This window comes from Melanerpes formicivorus, unplaced genomic scaffold, assembly GCF_026170545.1.
Source record: "Melanerpes formicivorus ecotype bairdi unplaced genomic scaffold, bMelFor1.0.p_v2 SCAF_8, whole genome shotgun sequence".
NCBI lineage: Eukaryota > Metazoa > Chordata > Aves > Piciformes > Picidae > Melanerpes > Melanerpes formicivorus.
This window is the reverse complement of record NW_027142360.1, coordinates 21,387,347-21,409,820: the sequence shown is the minus strand read 5'-3', so window position 1 is coordinate 21,409,820 and position 22,474 is coordinate 21,387,347. Positions and strand designations below refer to the sequence as shown.

The 22,474-nt window shown below is 51.1% G+C and overlaps 2 protein-coding genes across 4 annotated transcripts; both read left to right on the top strand.

The window, feature by feature from the left end:
• The first annotated feature begins 223 nt into the window (after positions 1-223).
• PHF5A (PHD finger protein 5A) lies at positions 224-8,123 on the top strand. Its single transcript, XM_068142554.1, has 4 exons — positions 224-370; positions 1,740-1,763; positions 3,117-3,283; positions 7,438-8,123. The coding sequence occupies exons 1-4, from the start codon at positions 319-321 to the stop codon at positions 7,525-7,527; spliced, it is 333 nt and encodes a 110-aa protein (XP_067998655.1). The 5' UTR covers positions 224-318; the 3' UTR covers positions 7,528-8,123.
• A 5,068-nt stretch (positions 8,124-13,191) lies between these two features.
• Positions 13,192-21,726, top strand: TOB2 (transducer of ERBB2, 2). 3 transcript variants are annotated; one of them, XM_068142551.1, is made up of 2 exons: positions 13,192-13,510; positions 17,849-21,726. In XM_068142551.1, the coding sequence occupies exon 2, from the start codon at positions 17,930-17,932 to the stop codon at positions 18,950-18,952; it is 1,023 nt and encodes a 340-aa protein (XP_067998652.1). In that variant the 5' UTR covers positions 13,192-13,510; positions 17,849-17,929; the 3' UTR covers positions 18,953-21,726. The 3 variants fall into 3 exon arrangements, with proteins under 3 accessions (XP_067998652.1, XP_067998653.1, XP_067998654.1); XM_068142552.1 differs by lacking the exon at positions 13,192-13,510 and adding an exon at positions 14,516-14,674; XM_068142553.1 differs by lacking the exon at positions 13,192-13,510 and adding an exon at positions 14,734-14,879.
• Positions 21,727-22,474: the final 748 nt, after the last annotated feature.

Below are 22,474 nucleotides of genomic sequence, written 5' to 3'. Positions count from 1 at the left end.
CCTTTCACACCTCCGGCGCGCGGGCGGGGACGCCGCGGGGCGGGGACGGCCAGGTCCTGGCAGGGAGGTACCCGCGCAAAAAGAAAGCCACCAGCCGCGACAGGGGTCCGTCCTGGTCGAGGAGAGGGTAATGGTTGGAGTAGCTCCATGGAGAGAATTTTTGGGGTGGCGCTCCATACGCTCGAACTCCGCTGTTTTGCATTCAGGGCGGTGCTTTTTCAGGCACCGTTCTTACCCCAGCCAGGACTGTGGGCGGTGGAGAGTGCGGGTCGGAGGTGAAGGCGCGAGGCGGCAGCGCCTGGTACTTGTCGCTGCGCCATGGCCAAGCATCATCCGGACCTCATCTTCTGCCGCAAGCAGGCGGGTGTGGGTGAGTCCCGGACGGGGCATTCCCTCGCCCCTTCTCCGCCGGCGGGGCCAGGGGAGGCGCGCGCCTGCCGTTAGTGGCCGTGAGGGGCGAACGCGGCTGCTAGGCCTGGCGGGGGGAGGGGCGCCCGCATCCCTCCTCCTCTGTTTTATTTCACTTTTATTGGGATGTTTTGCCGTGTTTGATGGGCTCTTCCCATGCAGAGGGAGAGGAGGCTCGGTACGGAAAGCCCCTGGCGTTAATTCAGTCCTGGGCGCTCCCCCAGCAAGCGGATCCTGGTGTGCAGGGGCTGCTGGGCCTATCTGAGGGCTGAAGGGCTTCAACGCGCGCGTGACCGCAGCCTCTTCTTGCTGTGGTGAAGGGAGGGAGAGGTGAAGCTGATGGCTGAACACAGGGAAAAATTGTTTTAAGGTACTTTACTCCTGCTGCGTTGGCCATACCAGTGCAGCCAGGAGAAGGAGCTGCAGGCTTCAGCCAGCACTGGGAGCATCTTCTGGCTGCTGGATAAAACTCCCTCAGTTTATACCGTGTGCAGATCGCAGGCTTTATTCTTGTCCCTTGGCTCAGAATTGGCTCTCCTGAGGGGTCTATACAACCTAAAGAGTTGAGATATCTCTTCCAGGCAGATTTTTTCCCCCACACACTCCTTGGGAAAGTAAATTTAACGTGCATTATTCTGAAAGAACTGTGAATGCAAAATATTTCCTTGAGCTGTCCATAGGAAACTTCTTTTTAGAACAGTTGGTGCAGCTAACAGTCTGTCTGGGTTGCAGATTAATTTCCAGCCTCATGAATCCAAAACTTAAACTGAATCACTGTTTAGTCTTTGTGAATGTGGACATCTGATCTGTAGGACTTGATGTTTGTGGCATTTATCCAGGTTACTAAAATCATGGCTGTGAGTTCCCTAGGCAAGTGACAAGATGTTCAAAATGCATTTAACTAGTTTCATGTTCTGAATTAAAGTAGTTATTTGGGCTGCCTTAAACCAAGTAATTGATTGATTTCATTTGCCTCATTAAAACCAGTGTCAGGGCTATGCCAAGACTCATACAGGATTTCCTTCAATCAGGTACACTAGCTATGTTTGAAGTGGAATCATGAATCTTAGGTTTTCTTCTTTTCAATGGGTGTCATTGTGCATTTCATAGTGCACCTAAACTTTCATCATGGTGAATGTCTCCAGAAGGATATAGATACTGTTTGTCATAAATGTTTGTATGTATGCTCAAAATGTGTCTGTGGCTTATTTCTTTTTAAGACTGCTCACTGCAGAAGAAAATGATTTGGCATTCCAGCTTGTAGTTAGTTATATTCTTCTTACCCTGCTTCTGCCTCAAATAATTTCCTTCTCTTCTTTTTCTTCCTACAGCAATTGGAAGACTTTGTGAAAAATGTAAGTGTGGCTTCAATGTATGGTTGCTTGGGAACGTGATCCTGGGGTTAGAGCATGCAGTCTGGATTGAGACACTGGACCCTGATTTTGTTTTACCCTTGAGCTTGATGCCCTTCAAGATGGGAGCGTTGCTTGTGTATTACAAGTGTAACTCAATGAATACATAAAGTTAGATGCTCAAACAGAATGCATGCTGTTCCAGAATATATGCTACCATCATTTTCAGAAGCTACAGTGAGTTCTTGGTTGGTTCCTTGTAATCTGTAATGCAAAATGATCAGCCTGATCATTTCAAAGCAGGAAAAATAATGCACTGCTGGAATCTGACTTCTTTACACTCTGAGCATCCATGAGAAGTAAGAGGTGTTGGTAGGGGTGAGCACCCACAGAAGTTAAATACCAGGGCTCAACTATAGAAGGGAAGAAAGAGTGTAATCTGCTGTTAGGTCTTTGTAGGAAATGGAACAAATAGGATGACTGTGGCTCCAAAATAGTATGAAAATAAGCAAAGCGGGGAGAAGCCCAGTCTGAAGCCACAAGATTGTTTTTGGGAGCACTCAGCAGTGAAACAGATTCCCATTGGTAGTAGTTGAGGGCTGTTGTGCTGAAGATTGAGGAGCAGGTTAGGTGAGCTGTTTATGGGATTCAGAATCAGATGCCTTGGGAACTGGTAATAGGATCTGAAGCCCTTTCATCCCTAGGTCAGTGTTTTGGATAACGTCCAGCACAGCAGATACTGTCAATGGCATCTGATGGCTGCTTGCCTGTATGATAGGAGTGCTTGACTTTCACTCAGCCCTTTGTGAGAAAGCAAGCAAGAAGGACTTTTGTGAAATGGCTGTTCATGCCAGTGTGCCCTTTCTTTGGCCTTCTCGCAGATGAAGGATGAAAGGGACCACGAGTACAATCTCTAATCTCATCTCCTGGAGGATAGTAACTCCAGACTTTTGTTGATGTCTCACTGCGGGAGGAGCTTACACTGCTGCTTCTCTGTAGGTAAGGACACTGGTCCTGGCAGTCCAGCATTTTCTTCACCAGTGAAAAATGCAGGAAAAGTTCTAGAGTGAAAGGAGCTCTATGACCTAAGCAGGTGCTGGCTAATCACAGAAGTGACTTAGAGTTTCTTCCCTGATTATGAGTGCTTAAATAAATAAAGCTCCCACAAATACCTCAAGCTGCTGCCCTTGTTCTTTTCAACTCTGTGTCACACCTGTGCCTGCCAGACAGATTTCTGCAGTTCAGTTATATTGCCTTCTAGGGTATGGGCAAGTTCTTTGGCTAGGAAGCTTTCCCCCTTCCATGTGGGGTGGTAAAAAGGATGCTCTGTAAGCCAAGGCTCTTCTGTGCTTGCAGGTGATGGCAAGTGTGTGATCTGCGACTCCTACGTGCGGCCTTGCACTCTGGTGCGCATCTGCGACGAGTGTAACTACGGCTCCTACCAAGGGCGCTGCGTGATCTGCGGGGGGCCAGGAGTCTCTGATGCCTACTACTGCAAGGAGTGTACCATCCAGGAGAAAGATGTATGTTGTCATACAGCCTCCTGCTGAATTGGCTGAGGGGGGGACCTCCTTGTTCTCTGCAACTGCCTGAAAGAGGAGGGGACCAGCCGCTTCTGCTTGGTGTCAGCTGAAATGGTTTCAAGCTGCACCAGGGGAGGTTCAGGCTGGATGTTAGGAAATATTCCTTCACAGAGAGAGTTCTCAAACACTGGAATGGTCTGCCCAGAGCAGTGGTGGAGCCACTGTCCCTGAGGGTGTTCAAGCAGCATGTGGGCCTGGTGCTGAGGGACATGGTTTAGTGTTGACCCTTCAGTGCTGGCTCAGGGGTTGGACTGGATGCTCTTTGAGATCTCTTCCAACCAGATATATTCTGTGATTTATTTAGCAGCTGTGCTTAGTCTTTAAGGGACTTGGAACAACTGAAATGATCATTGGGACATAAGATGCATGGGTTCCACTACCACTGGTTTTCATTACCTCACACCTTTCTTCCCCTGTGTTTGCAAAGCATTTTGAGAGTTCACAGCTTTTTGAGCTATTGTACCTCTTTCATCTTAAAGGATCTTTGACTACTTTGTACTGCATGCTTAGGGTTTGCTTCCTCCATACACTGCAAGTTACCATTTAAAGTTATTATCTCACTAGATCTCTTAGATTAGTTTTTTTTTACCAGTCAGAGATACTCCAAACACAGCAAAGGCAGTAGTAGGAGCAGCTCCTGGCTGGAAGTCCATTGTCAGCCACTGTCCACTGGCACCTACAGTACTGTCATGCCTACAGAATCACCACTGGTTTTCCTTTGGATAACAACATAATGTTAGACTTTGCATCCAGTGCCTGCACTCCTCATTGTGTTTTGAAGTTTCTTACACAATTTCAGTGGAATAGGACTTTTCAGTTATTTTTCTGGAATGGTTTGTATTGTAGATAGCTCTCTTTCTGCTGACACTTTTTGGTGTAATGATCCCTTATTTCTATACTCAGTGCTACAGTCTTTTTATAATCTTCTTGTTCTGCTACACCTGTGAAATGAGGCTCACCTCCTACAAGGTGATAATATCTAACACAGTGCAGGATGTGGAGAACTGCAAACCACAGAATCACAGAATGGTCTGGGTTGGAAGGAGCCTCTGAAGGTCATCCAATCCAAACCTCTCTGCAGTCAGCAGGGGCATCCTCAACTAGATCAGGTTGCTTAGAGCCCTGTCGAGCCTCACTTTGCATATCTCCAGGCATAGGGCCCCAGCCACCTCCCCAGGCAACCCATTCCAGTGTTCCACTACCCTCATGGTAAAGAACCTGTTCCTAACATCCAATCTAAACCTGCTCATCTCTAGTTTAAAGTCATTGTCTCTGATCCTGTCACTGCTGGACATTGTAAACAGTCTCTCTCCATCCTTACTTTAGGCCCCCTTCAGGTATTAGAAGGCCACTATTAGGTCTCCCCAAAGCCTTCTCCTCTCCAGGCTGAACACCCCCAGCTCCCTCAGCCTGTCTTTGTAGCAGAGATGGTCCAACACCCTCATCATTTTTGTGGCCCTCCTCTGGACCTGCTCCTTCATCTCTGTATCCTTCCTATATTGAGGGCTCCAGACATGGACACTACTCCAGGTGAGGTCTCACCAGAGCAGAGCAAAGTGGCAGAATCTCCTCTCTGGATCTGCTGGCAACACATCTTTTGATGCAGCCCAGGATGTGATTTGCCTTCTGGGCGGTAAGCACACACTGCCTGCTCATGGCCAGCTTCTCATCCATCAGTATCCCCAAGTCCTTTTGCCCAGGGCTGCTATCACCTCATCCCTCATTGGTGGGATTGTTCCAGCCTGGGTGCAGAACCCTGCACTTGCTCTTCTTGAGCCTCGTGACATGGTAGAAAGACCTTGGGGAGAAGCAAGAACATGGTGCTTACAGCTGCAGTATCCACAGAATACAAACTTGATTGCTGTGAGAGTGTTAAAGGTTGTCTGGGTTTTGGTGCTTTGCAAATGCCATCTCCAGCACCACCCTAATGACAGTGGAGAACATGCTGAGACAATACTTGGATTGATTTAGAGGAACATGCTCAGCTGAGTTGCTGGTTTAATTCTCTGCACTGCCTACATTGGAGGCCTACAGCCAAATTCAGGACAGAGAGAGGTCTTCATCTGAATTTAGCCATTAGACCTGACAGGACCATAATCTTTCTTAGTGTCTAAATATGGATATGAGTTGTGATGGTGGTGCTGCTTCCTACTTTAGGAATGCTGTGAGAGACAGTAGTTTTGTTCACTTGCCTTTGGAACCAAAACACTTGGTTTGACAAGTCATGAGTGAAATAGGCATGGTTTTATTTTGCCAATTCATACTGATTGCCAACAGGCCTTTTTCATAACCTAAGCTCACCTGTAGCTTTACCATGTCTGGTTCAGGTGTGATAGCCAGCTGGCCTGCAAGGGAGGATTGCAGAAAACAGAGCTGGAGGAGCATGAGAATGGCAAGTCAGAAATGAGGTATTCTGATAGCTGGGTGAAGGCTGCTGTGGGTGAAGGCAGTTGTTCTGTTCCAGTCACCTCCAATGTTAGGGATTATTGCAGATGTGAAGTTGCAGATCTGAAACAGCAGATTTAACATGATTGACTTGCAGGATTGAAAAGTGCTGGCACAGATGCAGGGGCCCCAAAACAGTAAAAGTTAAGTTTGCTGCTGGTCACAATAATGTGGTAGCTGGTGCTGATGTGAATAAGAAAAGCAGGTGGAAAGAGCTCTGTACCTGGAGCTCTGACACCAAGGCTTCAGTAACCACTTCTGTGATCCTCAGAGAAAGACTGGAGAAGTAGTGAAGCAAGTAAGCAAATACCAAAATGGAGAGAGGAGGTGGAATGCTGTTGGATATGTAGCAAAGGGCCTGGTTACTCTTAGTTCCTTTGTTCTGATGGAGGGAGGAATTAAGTAGTGTTTTACCCCATGCTGATCTGGGGGTAGGGGCCAAAATCTCACCTTGTCACTCCTGACAGCCCTGAGTTGCAAACAATATTTTCTTGTGGACAGGAGCATGTTCATGTGCTGCCTCCTTAGGAGGAGGTGGAAGAATGAACAGAGCCCTACAATAATGCTGTCAAGATGGTCACAGACTCCCTGAGTCATGGGAGGCAAGACTTGGAAGAGTCCTATTGTTGAAGTTCAAAATCAAATAAGGAGACAGTAGCTAGAGATGGGTTGGGGCAGGTGTATGGGGGAGGGATGACTTATTTTCCCCTCCCCTCCAGTTATTTGTACCATGCAGACCCTCCCCACTGAATTGCATCTCCTGCACAGGAGCAGGTAGCAGTGGGGCAGCTTGGGTTCAGACTCTACAGTGGCTGACATCTGCCCTGAGGCTTTCTAAACCTTATCCACTTGAGCTTACACAACAGCTGAGGACATGTGTTCCTCTGCCTGCTGGGCCCCTCACAGTTGCTGTTGCCTGCCACAACATTTTGCCCTCAAGAATTACGCAGATGCTGGGCTCAGGTGGCCCATGGACAAATGTGCCCTAATACACCAAGAGGTGCAATTCTGACTTGTTTCTGCAGCCACACCTCTGAGGTGGGTCTCCCCTACTCCCCTTTTTCCTGGCTTTTTTCTCACTCTACTTTAATTGAGGTACAAGAATGTATCCATGTAGCTGCTGTGAATAGCTGTCCTCTCCCAAGATGACCATACAGTCTCTGAAGTAATTGATCTAAGATGCAGGACATCTGAGATTCAGTTTTGCTGTCACAGCGAAGAGGGGTCCCTGAACACGAGAGTGGATTGGTGGCATCTAAAGCAATAAGATTCTTTTGGGCTAAGGAGGGGAAAGGTTACTCCTCTGAGCTCTATAAATCCTGTGTATCTTAATTTAGAAAGAACCCAGTCTTGAGGCACTGAGCATCCTTTTCATTAAACTGCTGATGTTACCCGAGCTGTTTCTCATGCTCACCCTGAGGAAGAGAATGTCCTGGAGTAACATTAGGATGGTGTCTGTCCTCTTCTCTGTTTCAGCCTTTTCCTAGTAGTAACCAGAATTGGAGGGCAGTTTGTCTACACAGGTGTTTGAACTGTGTGGTGAGGACGGGGTGGGGAGCATGGGAACTGAGAAGCTGTCAGAACTGTGTAAGCGGTGGTGTCATTCTGTTTGCCTATCTCCTAATTTACCTCCTCTTCTCTTCTTGCAGAGAGATGGTTGCCCTAAAATCGTCAACCTGGGCAGTTCCAAGACAGATCTCTTCTATGAAAGGAAAAAGTATGGCTTCAAGAAGAGGTGATCCTATCTGTACATGGCTACACCTCCTGTTGGGTTGGCAAGAGGGTCTTGGAACATCTCTGAACTTCACTGTTGTTGAAAATGGGTTGATAATTTCCTTCTAAAGCAGTACAAATTCAGTAGTATACTTAGGGTTGGATAACTCATGAACTGATTATCAGAAAGAGTAAATGAGAATCATTCTCTCTTGCCCTTTCAGAAGGTCTGCTAGTAGCTGCCCCAGCTCACTAGAAAAATCCTGGTGGGCACTTATTTACCCATGGAGGAGACCAGCTTGGTAAAAAGTGAGATCCCTTCCTGGTGTGGGGAAACACCTTGAAGTTCTTCTTGCCAGGTCTCCTCCCAGTTGTTTGAAATCGCCCTACACTTCACTGTTGAGGGACAGAGCACCAATCCCTTGTCTGCTCCCCAGCCCTGCTCCCTTTCTCCAGTATATTTCCATGCTGTCCTGTTTTGTAAGGAACCTGCTCACGGCTGGTGCCTTCCTAGGGAGAGCACAGCTGTTCCATGTTTTCTTTGACAGATTAATCCAAGGCCCTTTCTTATAACCATTTCTGTAGGATGCATCCAAATAAAGCTGCTTCTTTTGTCTTTTGAGGGTTTTTTTTGGTTTTGGTTCCCCCCCCCCGGTATAATAAGGATTTCTCTTTGGTTTGTTCTGTGACTAGCCTCTCTGGAGCTTTCTGGGGACATGCAGGATTAGCCCAGCTAGAACTGCATAATGGGTTATCTGGTTTCTGACAGTGTCTGCTTATGGCCATGTGACCTTGCTACAAGGAGCTTCAGGGAATGGCTGTGGCTTTTGTCTGCCTGTGATCCCAGCCACTGATCATTTTGTCCCGTAGCGTGAGGATCGCTGAGCTTGTAACCCTTATCCTGGCTAATACGGCTGTGGATGTTGTTTCACCATGCAAACATTCAATCCCTTTCTAAAACCTACTAAGCTATTTGACTGGCTCTCCTGTTCTTGTGAATAAGTTAAAGCCTTCCCTGCTGTAACTGGAAACCAACTATTGTGCTTTAGGCTACCAGCCGTGTGCAGGCTGAAAACCAGGGGCTGCTTGTTTGTCACATACCGCCGGCTAAAAGCAGGCTGTTGGCTCAGCAGAGGTCTGGGAATGGGCACTTTTTGCAGAGACAAAACTGAGTCCCTACTAGTGCAGGAACTTCTCAGATGGTTAAATTAGAGTTCAGGCTCAGCAAACCCTGTAGTTCTTAAAGTCTTCAAAGTCTGAGCAGGCCCTGTGATACAGTAACAGGATTCCCTTTGTGGGGTTCTGGGGTGCAGAGCCCATTTGTACCCCTTCTGGGATTTCAGATGTTCTCTTGAGGTTAACACTGATTCCTCTGGCTCCTTTCTGGCTTAAGTGCCACTTGTACCTGCTCCAGTCCTTCAGGTGTTTCAGATAAGAGTGAAAACAAACAGACAAGTTGTGATTGTCCTTCCCTTAGAGGTAATTTCTTCCTGCTGTAGCTATGACTGGCCCTACAGCCATCTCAGCTGATCCTCCCAGCTATTATTTCTGTCAGGTTTCTCTTCCAAACTTCTTGCAGTCCTGAGACAACCTGTAGGTCTTCTTGCCTATACCTTTGTTCCCTTGCACAGTTTCTGGTTAATTTTTACTAATGTGTATGGCCATTTGCCAAGATGTTCAGAGCAAACTGGGATTCTGCTTCCAGCAAAGCAACTCAAAGCATTTCTGCCTGAGTAAGCAGATGCCCCTTGTTCTGTGGGAGTCCATGTTGGAGCCTTTATCAGACATGTCAAGCTCTGTGGTTTTTTAGAAGCAAGGCATGACATGCAGATTTTTTTTGGTACCTGGAACTTTATCACTTCAACCAGAATTTATCACTTGCTCTCAGTCAGGCCACACAAGTTATCAGACTAAGAATGCATAAAGGTTGTACTTATTTTTTTTCTTTCCTGGAAAGGCCTAAGATAAAAGCTGTTTGGTGAAGGTGGAGGAAAGTGAAGCTTGAATTATTTCAGTTGTCTTGGAGTCCCTGGTGCAAGGACCCCTAGAAGATCTAATTTTAGAGTAGCCCTTGTTCCTGATCATTTGGCAGGATCAGCCAGGCAGGGGTTGCTATAGAGACATGAGTGTCCCCATCCCTCCCCCACCCCCAAAAACATACTTACATTCTTGGCACTCCCGGTGCCCTCACTCTGACTGCTGGGTGTATCGGTCTGTGCACTGGCAGTAGTGAGAGTTAAGCTGCCATTTCTAGTTGTTCTGAGTCACTGGGCAGGTGGAAAGAGGGAGGGACAGGCTTTTCCCCCCTTTTCCTTGTTTGCTTCGACAGCTCTGGGGAGAATGCCAAATGCTGGTGCTCCGATCAGTTCGGCGCTGCTGCCTTTCTGGTACTTTCAGAGCACGGATGGGACATTGCCCTGAAGCTGCTAATTCAGACAAGGGTAATGGATACAGTTAGGTTGCCCAGGAAAACTCAGCCTTTGTTGCATGGTAATGATTTATGTTCACCAGCAAATGAAACCCAGGCAGGGCCCCTAGAAAACTGCAATATTTCTTACCTAAATAGGATTTAAAGTACTTGTCCAGCAGAAGGCCATTTTCTGGCAGTACTGGAGACCAGAGTACGTGCTAAAATGATGAGCTTCCCTTCAGGAGGGGAATGAGACAAGACCTGTCCTGCTGCCACGTTCTTGCCAACCTCTGTAAGGGCTTCATCAGACCTTGGAGTCATAAGCAGCTGGATTCAGGGGCTACCTGGCCACCGGCTGTGAGGCACTTGGATGACAACTGCAAGGACGGCTGGATGGGAGGGACAGTTGCATCTCTGTGGCAGTTGAACCCCTATGGTGCTGCCTGCAAGCCCTAATTGCATGGAGCTAAATATGTCTTCCTGCTGTTACTTTTCTAGGTAGGGTTATGGTTACTGCTCTTTTTTTGTTTGGTTTGGTTTGGGGGGGGCTTTTTCCCTCCCATTTTTGGTCAGAAGGATGTTATGTAATAAGTAAAAGAAATCCTTTTGCTTCAAATATTTACACTGGGGGAAAACATGGGACCTCTTGGCCTGTTAAGTAATTAGCCTCTTTGCCACCAGTACTGCAGCTGTGTTCTGAAATGTGGATGTTCCCTCCTACATAGCTCTTGAGACCAGCTACCAGCCACAGCTAGAACCAGGCTTAGTGAATAGCTCTATAACACACCTCTGGTCCTTTGAATCCTCTTGACCTTGTCTTGACAAAGCCCTTGATCCTGAAGCTTCATCTTTCTTTCAGAACAGCCCTGAAGGTAGGCAAAGGCCTCCAGTCTGCTTGCGAGCTTTCCCTGGGGGAGCTGCGCAGGCCAAATCCTGCTTCTGGAACCTCACCTGCGCAGGAGCTGTTACTTTCTCATTACAGGGATCGGCTGGAGACGTTGTTTGCCTGCTTCAGTAGCAGGAAAGAATTTTTCATTTCCTGGAGGCCATCATGTGACGTGACTGTAAAGAGGATTCAGGGTACGGTGGTGTTAATTACACCTGATTATAGCACACCTGATTATAGCACACCTGACCGCCCTTCCTTGGCATTAAACGAGCCGGGGCCCGGCAGCCTGGCGATTCCCTCCCTCCCTCCCCGCGCACACGTGATCCGGTTAGCTTCGCTTTGACGTCATAGCCAAAGGGCCAGGAATGCGTGAGCGGATACGGTGACAGAATTCCTCTGCCCGCATGTGCAGCAGGGCGACGCGGTAATTAAAGGCGCAGGGTCAAGGCACAAGCATTTTAAAGAGCCCTAGCGTGTAACACCCTCTTGGTAACCTCTTATTAAAGCAACAATAGAATTTTAGAAATGTAATTGCCCTTTTTTAATTCTTAATGGTGCTAAAAATAAGCACGGTCATTTTAATGCCCTCAGCTTGGGCTGACAGCATAATTTTGTTGCCAGCCAAGCAAGAGGGTATTAGAAATAATAATAACAGCAACAACAATAATAATAATAGCCTTCTTTTGTCGCTCCATTCCTCTTCAACTAGGCATGGTGAAGATAAGGCTGCTGATAACAGCCCTCATAAATCTTTTCCTTCTCTTCCCCCCCACCTTGCTCTGCAGGAAAAAAATACCCCCAAAACTCCAGAAGTTGGTGGGTTTTGTTGGTTGGTTTGGGGGTTTTGGGGTTGTTTTAATCAGTGTGAAAATAAGCAAGGCTGGCTGCTGTAGCACCAGGGCTAGGATTGCCAGATCTCTCAATGCCTGATGTTTGTTGGCTTCAATGAAATCCTCTCCAGTGGCAAAGGCAGTACCTAAGGTGAAGGGTTCCTGAGTGAGGGAGGAGAAACCAACCCCAGAATGAGGCTGAGGGTCTTTGTAGCCACGGGGTAAGAGGAACTTTGTATTTTATCACTTGATGGATGGTTTCTGCTGAGAGTTATCCACCCTGTGGGAGACTGAGCAGCTCGGGAAGTGTCTGTGGCCTTTTGAAAATGAGTGATAAGTATTTGAGTGGATTTGTGCTACTGAGGAGGTCTGACTCCAGATATGGGATGTTACTCCCTGCTGGGATTTTCTTGGGAATTCTTCAGAAAGAGCCCTTGAAGCCCCCCTGCGGTGCAGGACCGGCGCCGCCGCTTCGGAGAGAGCTTCAGCCGCCCTGGCAACTACAACTCCCGACAGCGGCCGCGCCGCGCCCGGCACCGCCCTCCCGCGCACACCCCCTTCTGCTCACTGGCTGAGGCAACGCACCAATCCGAAGGCGCCGCCGAGCCCGGCCAGCCAATGGGCAGGCTGTTGCTAGCATGCTGTAGTTATTTTTAGCACTGTCACAGCTCACGCAGCTTTCGAGTCCCTCGCCTTCGCCGCGGCCGCCCTGGCCCTTAGCTGAAGGCGGAGGCGCACATGCGTGCTGAGACAAAGTAGTCCGCCGGTCGTACTGTGTGGGGCGGGGAGCGTGGTGTCAGCGGGGCTGAGGCCCCCTTCCTGCTTCAGGGTGCTGGAGCATGGGGCAGCTGTGCCTGCTCCTGCCTCCCTGGGATGGCTGACACCAGCAGGCGCCGCTCGACCCTGCCCCGTTGTCCCCAGAGGAGATGGCCCTGCAGCCTTCCCGCCCCCTCTCCCCCTTCTGTCGCTGACCTAGAGTCCTGAGGGGTTTGCAGAGGGAGAATGAGCTGGGGTTGCCTGTTGTTTTTACAGCCCTCTAGGTGCCTCTCCACAAAACTCTGTTGCCACTAGCGGGACTTCGGGGCTTCCACCACGGATGCTCCCTGGGGTTGTGCAGAGAACTTGTTTCCTCTGCAGCCCGAGTTCCCCGCGACAGCCCTCCTCCCGCTGGGGCTGGGCCTGCCGCGGAGCTGGCGTCTAACAGCTCCAGCCCCCTCGGCCTGCTGTGGCAGCAGCAGCACCGCCGTGCCGTTCGATCACCTCGCTGTCCCTCTCCACCTCAGGCTAAGCCGCTTGGGAAAATGCTTAGGTCAAGCCTCATCCCCAGTAAAGCCCCTGCTCCTTCCTCCCCCTGTCGCCTAGAGTCAGGGCAGTCCCCGGTGCAGCTGGCAGTAACCCCGGCTGCGGCTCCTGCACCGGCAGTGGGGGTGGAAGGAGAAAGGGTAATTAAAGCACCCCCCCCGTCCCCGAGCTTCTGCGGGAGGCGGCGGAGCCCAGCGGGCGGCGAGGGGAGGGGGAAGTAGTCCCGGCCCGCCCTCCGCGGCCGCATCACGCTGGGCGGGAGTGCGGATCCTTGCGCGGGGTTGCTAAGGGTGAAAGTTTGCTGTGAGTTGGCTCACTTGGGGCCAGGGCGCGGGCGGCTGTGGGCTGGTGGGGCGAGGAAAGAAGAGGCGGCGGCGACACAGGCACCAGCACCCGTACCCCCACCTACGGGAGTTCTGCACCACCTCCGGCCCGCCCCGCGGAGGAACCACACTGCTGGGGATAAGACGAGGGAGGGGACGGGACAGGGTAGAGACCCGCACGCACCGCCCGTGCTTCACGGCAGCGCTCACGGCCGACAGCCGCCGCCAGCAGCCGGCCCTGGAGCCGAGAACGAAGTAAGTGGGACTGGGGGCGCTTTCCCTCTTCCCCACCCCTTCTCGGGCCGAGTTGCCCCGTCCGTCGCCCTCCTCCTCCCCCCCAGCCCTCATCTCCTTTGCGGGTTCGGCCTGAGAGGGATCACCGTCCCCTTCGCCGCCCGGGGAGGTAATTTAGCTATCCGTGGATCGACTTTGCGGATGCCGGCCCCCGCGGGAGATGAATAGCGTTTCAAAGGAGGAGGAGGCATGAAAGTCATTGGGTCGGCGATGATTTGCAGTGCCCCATTTCACCATTTTGTTCGGTCTGCCTGGGTCTGACGGGGTGCGGCTTAGCCCGGGAAGCTCGGGAGAGGGGGAGAGGGCAGGCTGGGCCCGGGGGCGGTGGCGGGCACCCTAGGCTGCTGGAGGAGGAGGGGGAGATGTCGCCGGGATGTCTTCCTCAACTGCACATCGGATCCAGCCCACGCAGGGTCTGGGAGAGAGAAGCCCGGCGACAACAAAGGCGCTGCTGAGGCTGGGCTGGGCTGGGCGCCGCCGGCCCCTCTCCCGGCAGCGGGGCCCAGCCCCCGAAGTGCGGCCGGGCGCGCTGGGGGAGGAGGCCGAGGAGCTCGTGGAGGGGTCCTGCGGCTGTGGGGTGAGGTCAGGCCCGGGTTTCCTTGGGGGAAAGGTGTCGAAGCGAGGGTGCTGTGTGTCTCGGTCCTGTAGGCCTCGGGGCCTGCCGCGGTGTCTCTCTGGGTGTGTGGGGCCGGGAGCTCGTCCTTGAAGGGGATGGAGGGTGAGGCTTATCCCCTCCGTCGAAGGGCTCATGAGGGGACTTTGTTTGCGACGCCGCGTACCCCACCGTGGGGATGAGGACAGGCAGCGGCAGGGGAGGACGGCACGGGGCGTGTGGCCTCCTGGGGTCCGTCCCGCGGCCGTGCGGTAGTGGGGAGCCTGCTGTGGGGTGGAGACGCGCCTCTCCATCTTTGAGAGGGAGGGGAGGGGAAGGGAAGGAGGGGGCGGCTGCCCGGCGGTCCCGAGCGCCGGGCCGCGGGGCGTGTTCCCTGCCGTGGGCAGTGCCGGGGCGGGCGGGCTGGCAGGGAGGGCGCATGTGCTGTGGAAAATTTTATGCCCTGCCCCGGCGAGCGAAGCGCCGGGCCGAGCCGGCTGCGGGGAGCGACGGGAGCCGTAGTCCGGCGCGAAGTAGGTCGCGGGGCGGGGAGGGGGGCCAGGACTACAGGTCCCAGGGTGCCCCGCGGCCCCGGGAGGGGGCGGGGGGTGGTGTCCGGCCGGGTCACCAGAAATGGCCTCTCTCCCGGGGAGGGGGCAGCTGGCCCACCGCCTGTCGCGGGTGTGTCCCCGCAGGGCTGCTCGCCCCGAGCTGTGGGAGCCCTTCCGTCCCCCGTGGGTAGGAGTTGGGGGGTGGGGGTTGGAAAGCGGACCCTGGTCCTGCGCGGGCGTGGCTGCTGTGGGACCACGCCGTCGTGGCAGCCGGCTTTTAAAGCCGCTGGGAGCGCCGCGGGTGAGGCGGTAGCCGGCCGGTTCTCATGGGCTAGGCCTCTTGGGGTCGGAGCTCAGAGGGATAGTCGCAAGGTCACCTGCCGTGCTTGAATAGCAAGAGGGAGAGGGCATCGCTCCCGCGTTCGCTCTTCCCTGATGCAAGTGATTCTTGGGCTGCTCCAGCGCGTCGGTGTGCTGACAAACGAGTGGTCTGAAGGGGCTCCTGCCTGCCCTCCACAGCAGAAGAGCATCCCTTTGTTCCGTGCCGGCGCCTCCATCGTGCACTAAGCTTTTACTTCGGAAGTGCTGTCTATGTGAACGAGCCCGTCTTTATGGAAGACTTGTCAGAATACCTTTAACAATTGATATTTACTTGTTTCTTATGGAGCTGTGCTGCTTCGGCTGGGTGGTGGATGTTCGGGTATTGTTTGGGGTTTGGTTTAGTTTGTTTATTACTATGTTACTGCTTTTTGGTGCACTAGAAAGACGTTGAAGTGATCCTACTGGAGCACATCTTCTTTGTGTCAACAACTTGAGGAGTCAGTGGTATCTCTGACCTTTGCTGCCTTTGGCAAGTATCAACTATAACCTTGGCAGCTGTTGGTATTATTAGGTTAACTCATCTTTTTCACAGGCAAGGTACAGAGTATTCCCCTTTTAGGAAAAGAGAGGAGTACTTAAAAAAATAAAACAGATTATTTATCATGGTATCTACCCACTGCCTTTTGCAGAAGGTTGATGAGGATGTGGGCACCTCCAAGTACATTGAGGCATTTGTGTTGCAAATAGAAGTGGTGAAAAAATGTGTCCTTTGCTCATTCTCCAGTCTGTGATTTCTGACTTCGTAACAGATCTTGGATCTGGATTAGAATTTCTCACATGGACTTAAAAGACTGACAAACTGGCTGTTCTATTCATGATTAATTTGCCAGGATCCCAAGTTGTCCTTCCCCTTAGATGTCTCAAAGCCAAAGGAGCAGGAGTGCTCCACGTAATCCCCTTTGAGGTAGTAGGGGCCACATAAATCATCTCTGTGCTGAGAACGTTGCCTCTGAAAATGGCTTCTCTTAGCTGTTCTCTGAACAGCTCTGCTTGTTTATTTCTTTAATGCTCATCTTTTGTTGTTTGAATTTGGTCAGGTCTCAGTGACCTACCAAAACTGTAGTAATTTCTTACAGCAGGTTGTAAAGGCAAGACTTCTTTCCTTCTTTTCCATCCCCTTGTTAATCTTTTCTTTCCTTTTCGTGTTCCTGAGTCAAACCCAAAGGGGATTCCTTCCAGAACAGACTACCTCGTTACTGTGGGGTTTGCTTCTGGTTACCATCACTTTGAAGCCAAGCCTCTCTGAACTCAGGCTAGTAGAGATAAAGCATAGATTCTACACCTCTTGTTTTTTTAAATAATGCCTCTAAATACTTGAGGGTTTGTTTAAAATACACTTCATCTTGTTTGTCCACTAAGCTAGACCAAGCAAACCTGTCTGCTCAGTCTTTTCTTCCCCCTGACCTAGGTCAGCGTGGATTCCCATTTGTGCTGCTGGAATTCCTGTTTTGTTCAGGGGAGTGCTGACACTGTATGTTTGTACTCTATCCCCACCCCCAAATAATTGGTACTAGTCATAAACATTGGCTTGAGAGCTGCATGAGAGCATCTCCAAAGCCCATTTTAGGAAGACGGTTGAACACGGTGTGTCTGTTTGAGCAAGGTGAGGGCAGCTGCAGACGGAGTGGCCTCTGACTAAGCTGCCAATTAAAAACTGGATATTCTGCTTCCCCCTGGAGAGGTGTGGAGGCAGTGGAAGTGTGCTTCCTCTTAATTTTCTTTGGGTGAGTGGCAGAGCATGGTGTTGACCTACCTGGGTTGGTTTTTTGTTCCCAACTGAATGCTGTTTGCAAATCTGTGTATAACAGGGGAGTTGAGTGTTGTGGTTTACATTGTGCCTCTGTAAGCTCTCTCCATTTCAGTGACTTCCTCACGAGGGAGGGACAGAAAGAGGATTACTTCAGTCTTTGGCAAGCAATCTCAGCTTTTATTAAGTAGGTACCTGGTCCTGGCAGAGCTCAGCTTTCCTCTGTGAGGGGATAAGCAATGTGAACTGTATTGGGCAGGCTGTTGGCACACATGAATTTTGTGACCCCTGCGTGTGCTTCCTGCCCCCCTTTCCCCCCCACAACTAAATTAAACAGCGATTTCAGGCTCGCAGCTAGGCAGAGCCTCAACTGGGTACACTTAATAAGATATGTGCCTGCCAGTCAAGGAGATAGTAAACATTGGCTGGCAGCTGGTGCCTCAGCGCCCTCCCTCGCTCTTTCTCATCCTGTCTATACTTGTGTCGGTGGGACACAGCACCCAGCATGACCACCCAGCCTCACAGAGGAGAGGCTGGCCCTGCCATCCTGAGTGTGAGCAGTCTCTGCACAAGCTGCTGAGCGAGTCACGAGGCTGTTCAGGTGGCCCTCTCTTACGTTCTGGAGAGGCTGCTGCAGGTGAGCTGTACTGGAAGCAGCAGAGCGCCGGGGCAGAGGGAGGCATGTTAGATGTGCTGAAACAGCTCTGCCAGGGCAGACAGTTGGCCTGCCAGGTTTCAGCAGCAGTACGTGATAGTGAGGTGAATCTGATGTGTGTACCTCTGTGCAGGTAGTAGCTACACCCTTATTCCTTCTGTAGAGGAGCAGGGGGACTCCTTCCTACCAGCATCTGTCTGTTTTGAGGACCGGTAGATTTGAGGTGACTCTCCTAAAGAGTATGATTGCTCATTAGGTTTTGTGTAAACTGCTTGTTCTGCTTTTGCCAATGAAAAAGCATGCCTATCTCAACTGGTGGAAAGTTGCTGTGTTTCCCTTTTCTTCATCCATCCTTTTATCTCTTTTTCCTTAGGTCTGTTGGAGCCAAATCCTATGTGTGTGTCATTTTGTCTCTTTTAATACGCTGCCCTGACTTGCTTGCTGTGAAGGGAGTATGCATCTGGAGATCAAAGTTGCTCTTAACTTCATCATCTCATACCTGTACAACAAGCTTCCTAGGAGGCGGGCAGACCTGTTTGGTGAGGAGCTAGAGCGCCTGCTGAAGAAGAAATATGAGGGTCACTGGTACCCAGAAAAGCCTCTGAAGGGATCTGGCTATCGCTGTGTTCATATAGGGGAGACGGTGGATCCGGTGGTGGAGCTGGCGGCCAAGCGAAGTGGGCTGGCCGTGGAGGATGTGCGTGCCAATGTGCCAGAAGAGTTGAGTGTCTGGATTGATCCTTTTGAGGTTTCCTACCAGATTGGTGAGAAGGGCTCTGTTAAGGTCCTCTACCTGGATGACAGCGAGGGCTGCAGCGCTGCGGAGCTGGACAAAGAAATCAAGAGCAGCTTCAACCCTGATGCCCAGGTGTTTGTCCCCATTGGCAGCCAGGACAACTCATTGTCCAATTCTCCATCCCCCTCCTTTGGCCAGTCACCTAGTCCTACCTTCATCCCTCGCTCTGCCCAGCCCATCACTTTCACCACTGCTACCTTTGCTGCCACAAAGTTTGGCTCTACCAAGATGAAGAAGGGTGGAGGAGCTGGAGGAGGGGGTGCTGGAGCAGGGGCTGGGCAGCAGCCAAGGATGGTCAGGTCTCCCACCACCAACCTGCTGAAGCACAAGGGCCTCTCCCTGTCTATGCACTCTCTGAACTTCGTCGGGAGTGCTGGGAGCCAAGCCCCGCAGTCGCAGCTCTCCCCCAATGCCAAGGAGTTCGTTTACAGCGGCGGGTCCCCGGGAGCCAGCAGTCTCTTCTTCGATGGTGTTGCCAGCGAGAGCCAGGCCAGCAGCATCCCACCGGCATCGCAGTTCAACACCGGCACTGGTGGTGCCTTTGATATGGCTCAGGTCTTCGGTGGCAGCACCAACAGCCTCTTTTTGGAGAAGTCTCCCTTCGTGGAAGGACTCAGCTACAACCTGAATGCCATGCAGTACCCCAGCCAGTCCTTCCAGCCTGTCGTCCTGGCCAACTGAACACAAAGAAGTGCGAGTATTTTGGGGTGGGAGGGTGGGGGAGGGGGAAACAAGAACAAAACAAACAAAACAGAGGGGAGAGAAAAGCAAAATAGAAATATACAGAAAATATTCAAATCTTATAAATATAGCTTCTTGGGGGAAAAGAGAGAGCCCAGTGTTGTTGCGCTGTGCTGGCAATGCTCCTGAAGCACTGACTTATTTTTAACTCAGTCCCTGTGCTTTTTTCCTACTCACTTTTTTACTCCTTAAATGAGTCTTGGAATTATTTCAATTTGTGTTTTCCCCCTTCTCCCACCCCAGCCAGGACTGGTGCAACCATAGGTCACGATGCTTCTGATTCCCTGCACCGCCATCCCCCATAAGTGCTGGACACAGGCTCCTTGCACCTGGGTGTAGGGATGTCTTCTTTGTGCCACCTCACTGGAGGAGGAATGGGGAGAGGATGAGTCAGTGTCGGTGGAGATACACACAGTCCTGTTGCGTGCTAGCCAGGAACGGGTGGGTGAGCTTGCTTTTGCTGTTACGGTTCTGCATGTAGACAGAGACCATCTACTGTGCCCACGGGCGCAGAGCGCTGTGCTGTCTTTGCTCCAGCCTGGCCTGGCGTCAGCTGTTCTGTCTGTGCTGGAAAGCACCAACTCTTCTCCTTGACCGCCTCCCAGCACGCAGCGTGGAGGGCAGAGTGTTCCTGTGAAATGGCTTCTTGCTGCTCCCTTCCTCGTCTGTGCTTCCCGCTGCGGGGACGGGGGCTGGCGTTTGAGCGACTCCGGTGTCGTCCCCTTCTGCACGTGAGCCAGGGGCCCTTGCGGTGCCCCCTCGGGGCTGCCTGGTTGATCCGGTTGACAGCCCTGTGGCGTAGAAACCCACCTGTCCCTGCAGTTGGGATAGGAGGTGCTGAGCCAGGCAGCCCCACTTGGATCCTGCCCTTGCTTCCCAGGCGTACTGTCCGGCAGTAGGGGCCACCGCCCAGCTGGGGTGGCCCCTGAGGTCTGAGTTCTCGTTCCCTGCTGTGAATCCATCTTCTTGTCCCAGAGTGGGAATTTCTTCCTCCTTAGTCGGTGAGGCAGCACTACGTTTTGAGGAAGAAAATGGGCTGTGTTGTTGAAACTGCTTTCTTGATCACAAGGGCTTGTGTTTTCAGTCAGGCACACACCTGACTAAATCCCTTCCCTTGCCCTTCTGGAGGAGTGGGAGGAAGTGGTTCCTCTGGTGCAAAAGGGAAGCACCTACCTTAAATTCATTATTCCAGCCAGGTTATGTCAATGTGGATGGTGGCAGGCTTAGAGCAGGGACAGCTAGCAGCCATGCTGGTGTGTGACTTGGTGCTGCCCCACCACAGGGCTGGAATCTGGGGATGCCCCTGCAGCTTTCCCTGGGATGATGTGCTGCAGTTGGGTGGTAGTGGCTTTTCTGCTAGGTCACTTCTGCATTCATGACTCCAAAACCCAACCTCCACAGGAAGCCAAAGAAGGGCTGTGTCTTTCCCAGGCAGAGTGGAAGCTCTCTAGGTGGGAAGGAGGTCTCCTTGGAAGCTGTTGTGGGAGTATGGAAGCGTGCAGAGAGGAGAGAGATGGAGGTGATGAGACTCCAGTCTTTGAAGTTCTCAATTTGAAAGAAAAATAAGCTTTTTGCTGCCTCCCAAACTTGATGTTTGGTTTTCTTTTAATGACATCTCTGGAGCACCCTCTGAAACTTAACTTCTGTTACATCTGTTGAACCAACATGCTCTTTGCAAGACACCCCTGTTTCAGGGGAGACGGGCTTGAACTCATGCTTCTGCTCCATTCCCTTGAGCTCAGACAAAAGTACTCTAGCCCTTCTGTAACTGTGTTGCCAATGAGCCTTTGCAGGGGTAATATACTGTCCCAGAGAAACTGCCACTGCCTGGAGCTCTTCAGAAGGGAGTTTCTAGCACACCCTTCCCCTCACTGGGCGACCAGGAGTGACACAGTCCCAACCTTGCACCCAGTGTAGGTTCCCAAGCAGGTTATTTGCCATTGAGCTATGACCAATGCAGTGGGTGGGCAAGGGGAGCAGAGGCCCAGCTAGCTTCCTTCAAACCAGTGCCTGCAGCCTTGACTCCACAGGTTTCCAGACTAGGACAAGTTGCTGAGGAATAGCTGAGCTATTGGGTTCCCCCCCTCCCCCCTCCCCCCTTTTTTGGTTTGGTTTTTGGGGGGGGTTCTGTTGTTGCTTTCAACCCTTTATGGATGTTACCACTGCCACCCCATCCTTCTCCCTGGGAGTGTGCTGCTGCGCATTTGCCACACTGGACTTGAGGGGTGGTCAGCCCCTGATGGCAGGACCTAGTCCAGTTGCCCCCCCCATCCCCACCCCTGGCAAAGCCACCTGTGAGCCGCTGCCGCGGGACAACAACGCTCTCCTCTGGCACAAGGGAGAGATGGGGATGCTCCCCCCCCCGCCCCCCGGCCACCCGCTTATGTGTGTGAAGCTTCGATGCCGCTTCGCCCTGCCAACACTTCCTGTACCCGCTTTCAACCTAGTGGTGTGAGTGGAAGGAGGAAAAGAGGGAGGGACCAACCTCTTTGTATCTCAGAAGGAAAACAAAAAGAGTGCTTCAGAAACGTTCCTCCAGCGACAGGCAGCGATGGAAACTTTAAACGGCCTTTTGCGGGTGGGGTTCGGGGGGGGGTGTCTTTTCTAGTCTCGGATGTAGGCGTTCAGCTTCGAGTTTATTTTGTAAGAAAAAAGAAAAACCTGCACTAATTTACCTGGTTTCGTAGGAAGAGAGAAAAAGAGAGAGAGAGAGAGAGAGAAAAAAAAGTTTTCTTTTTCTTTTTGTGATTGTTTTTGTTTTTTTTTTTAATGGGTTTGTGTTCTCTTTATTTTGTCGACGTCCGTTTGTATGGAATAATTTGCTACCTTTGTAAAATGTTGAGAGGGTATATATAATATATGTATATTTCTAACAGAAAAGGAGAAAGAGGAGAAAAAAAAAAACACAAAAAAAAAAACAACCTGTAATTATTTTTTTTTTTCTTTTGGAGATTTTTTTCTTAAAAAAAAAAAAGAAAAAAAAAAAGAAAAAAAAAAAGAGGAGAGAGAGAGAGGGGGAAAAAAAACCACACACGAGATATTTTTTCAGGAAAAGGAAAAAAAACAAAACAAAAACGACTTTAAGGTAAAACAACCCAACCCAACCACCACCAACAAAGGAGCGGTGAAGATTCCTTTCTCCCCACTCAGCCTCCCTCCTTGCCCCTCTCTGAGGAGTTGAACCGACTTGTTGCCTTGCGGGAGAGGAGGAGTGGAAGAGGATAGAAGTCTGAATGTGCTCTGCTTGGGTTTCTTTGTCAGCAAGGGGGCTGCTGGGGGGGTGGGGAGCCAGGTGAGGTTGCTGTCTTTTTATATTCCTTTCTCTGTTTTTTTTTTCCTTCCTTTCTTTTCTTCCCCCCCCTCCTTTTTCCCTTTCTTTTCTTCCCCCCCTCCTTTTTCCCTTTCTTTTCTTCCCCCCCCTCCTTTTTCCCTTTCTTTTCTTCCCCCCCCTCCTTTTTCCCT

What these genes read in the sequence shown, in the direction of transcription:
- PHF5A (XM_068142554.1), top strand. Translation starts at nt 319, where the DNA reads ATGGCCAAGCATCATCCGGACCTCATCTTCTGCCGCAAGCAGGCGGGT. An exon ending in CCGCAAGCAGGCGGGTGTGG is followed by an intron (nt 371 to 1,739) that starts GTGAGTCCCGGA and finishes TTCTTCCTACAG; the next exon opens with CAATTGGAAGACTTTGTGAA. An exon ending in TGGAAGACTTTGTGAAAAAT is followed by an intron (nt 1,764 to 3,116) that starts GTAAGTGTGGCT and finishes CTGTGCTTGCAG; the next exon opens with GTGATGGCAAGTGTGTGATC.
- TOB2 (XM_068142551.1), top strand. Translation starts at nt 17,930, where the DNA reads ATGCATCTGGAGATCAAAGTTGCTCTTAACTTCATCATCTCATACCTG.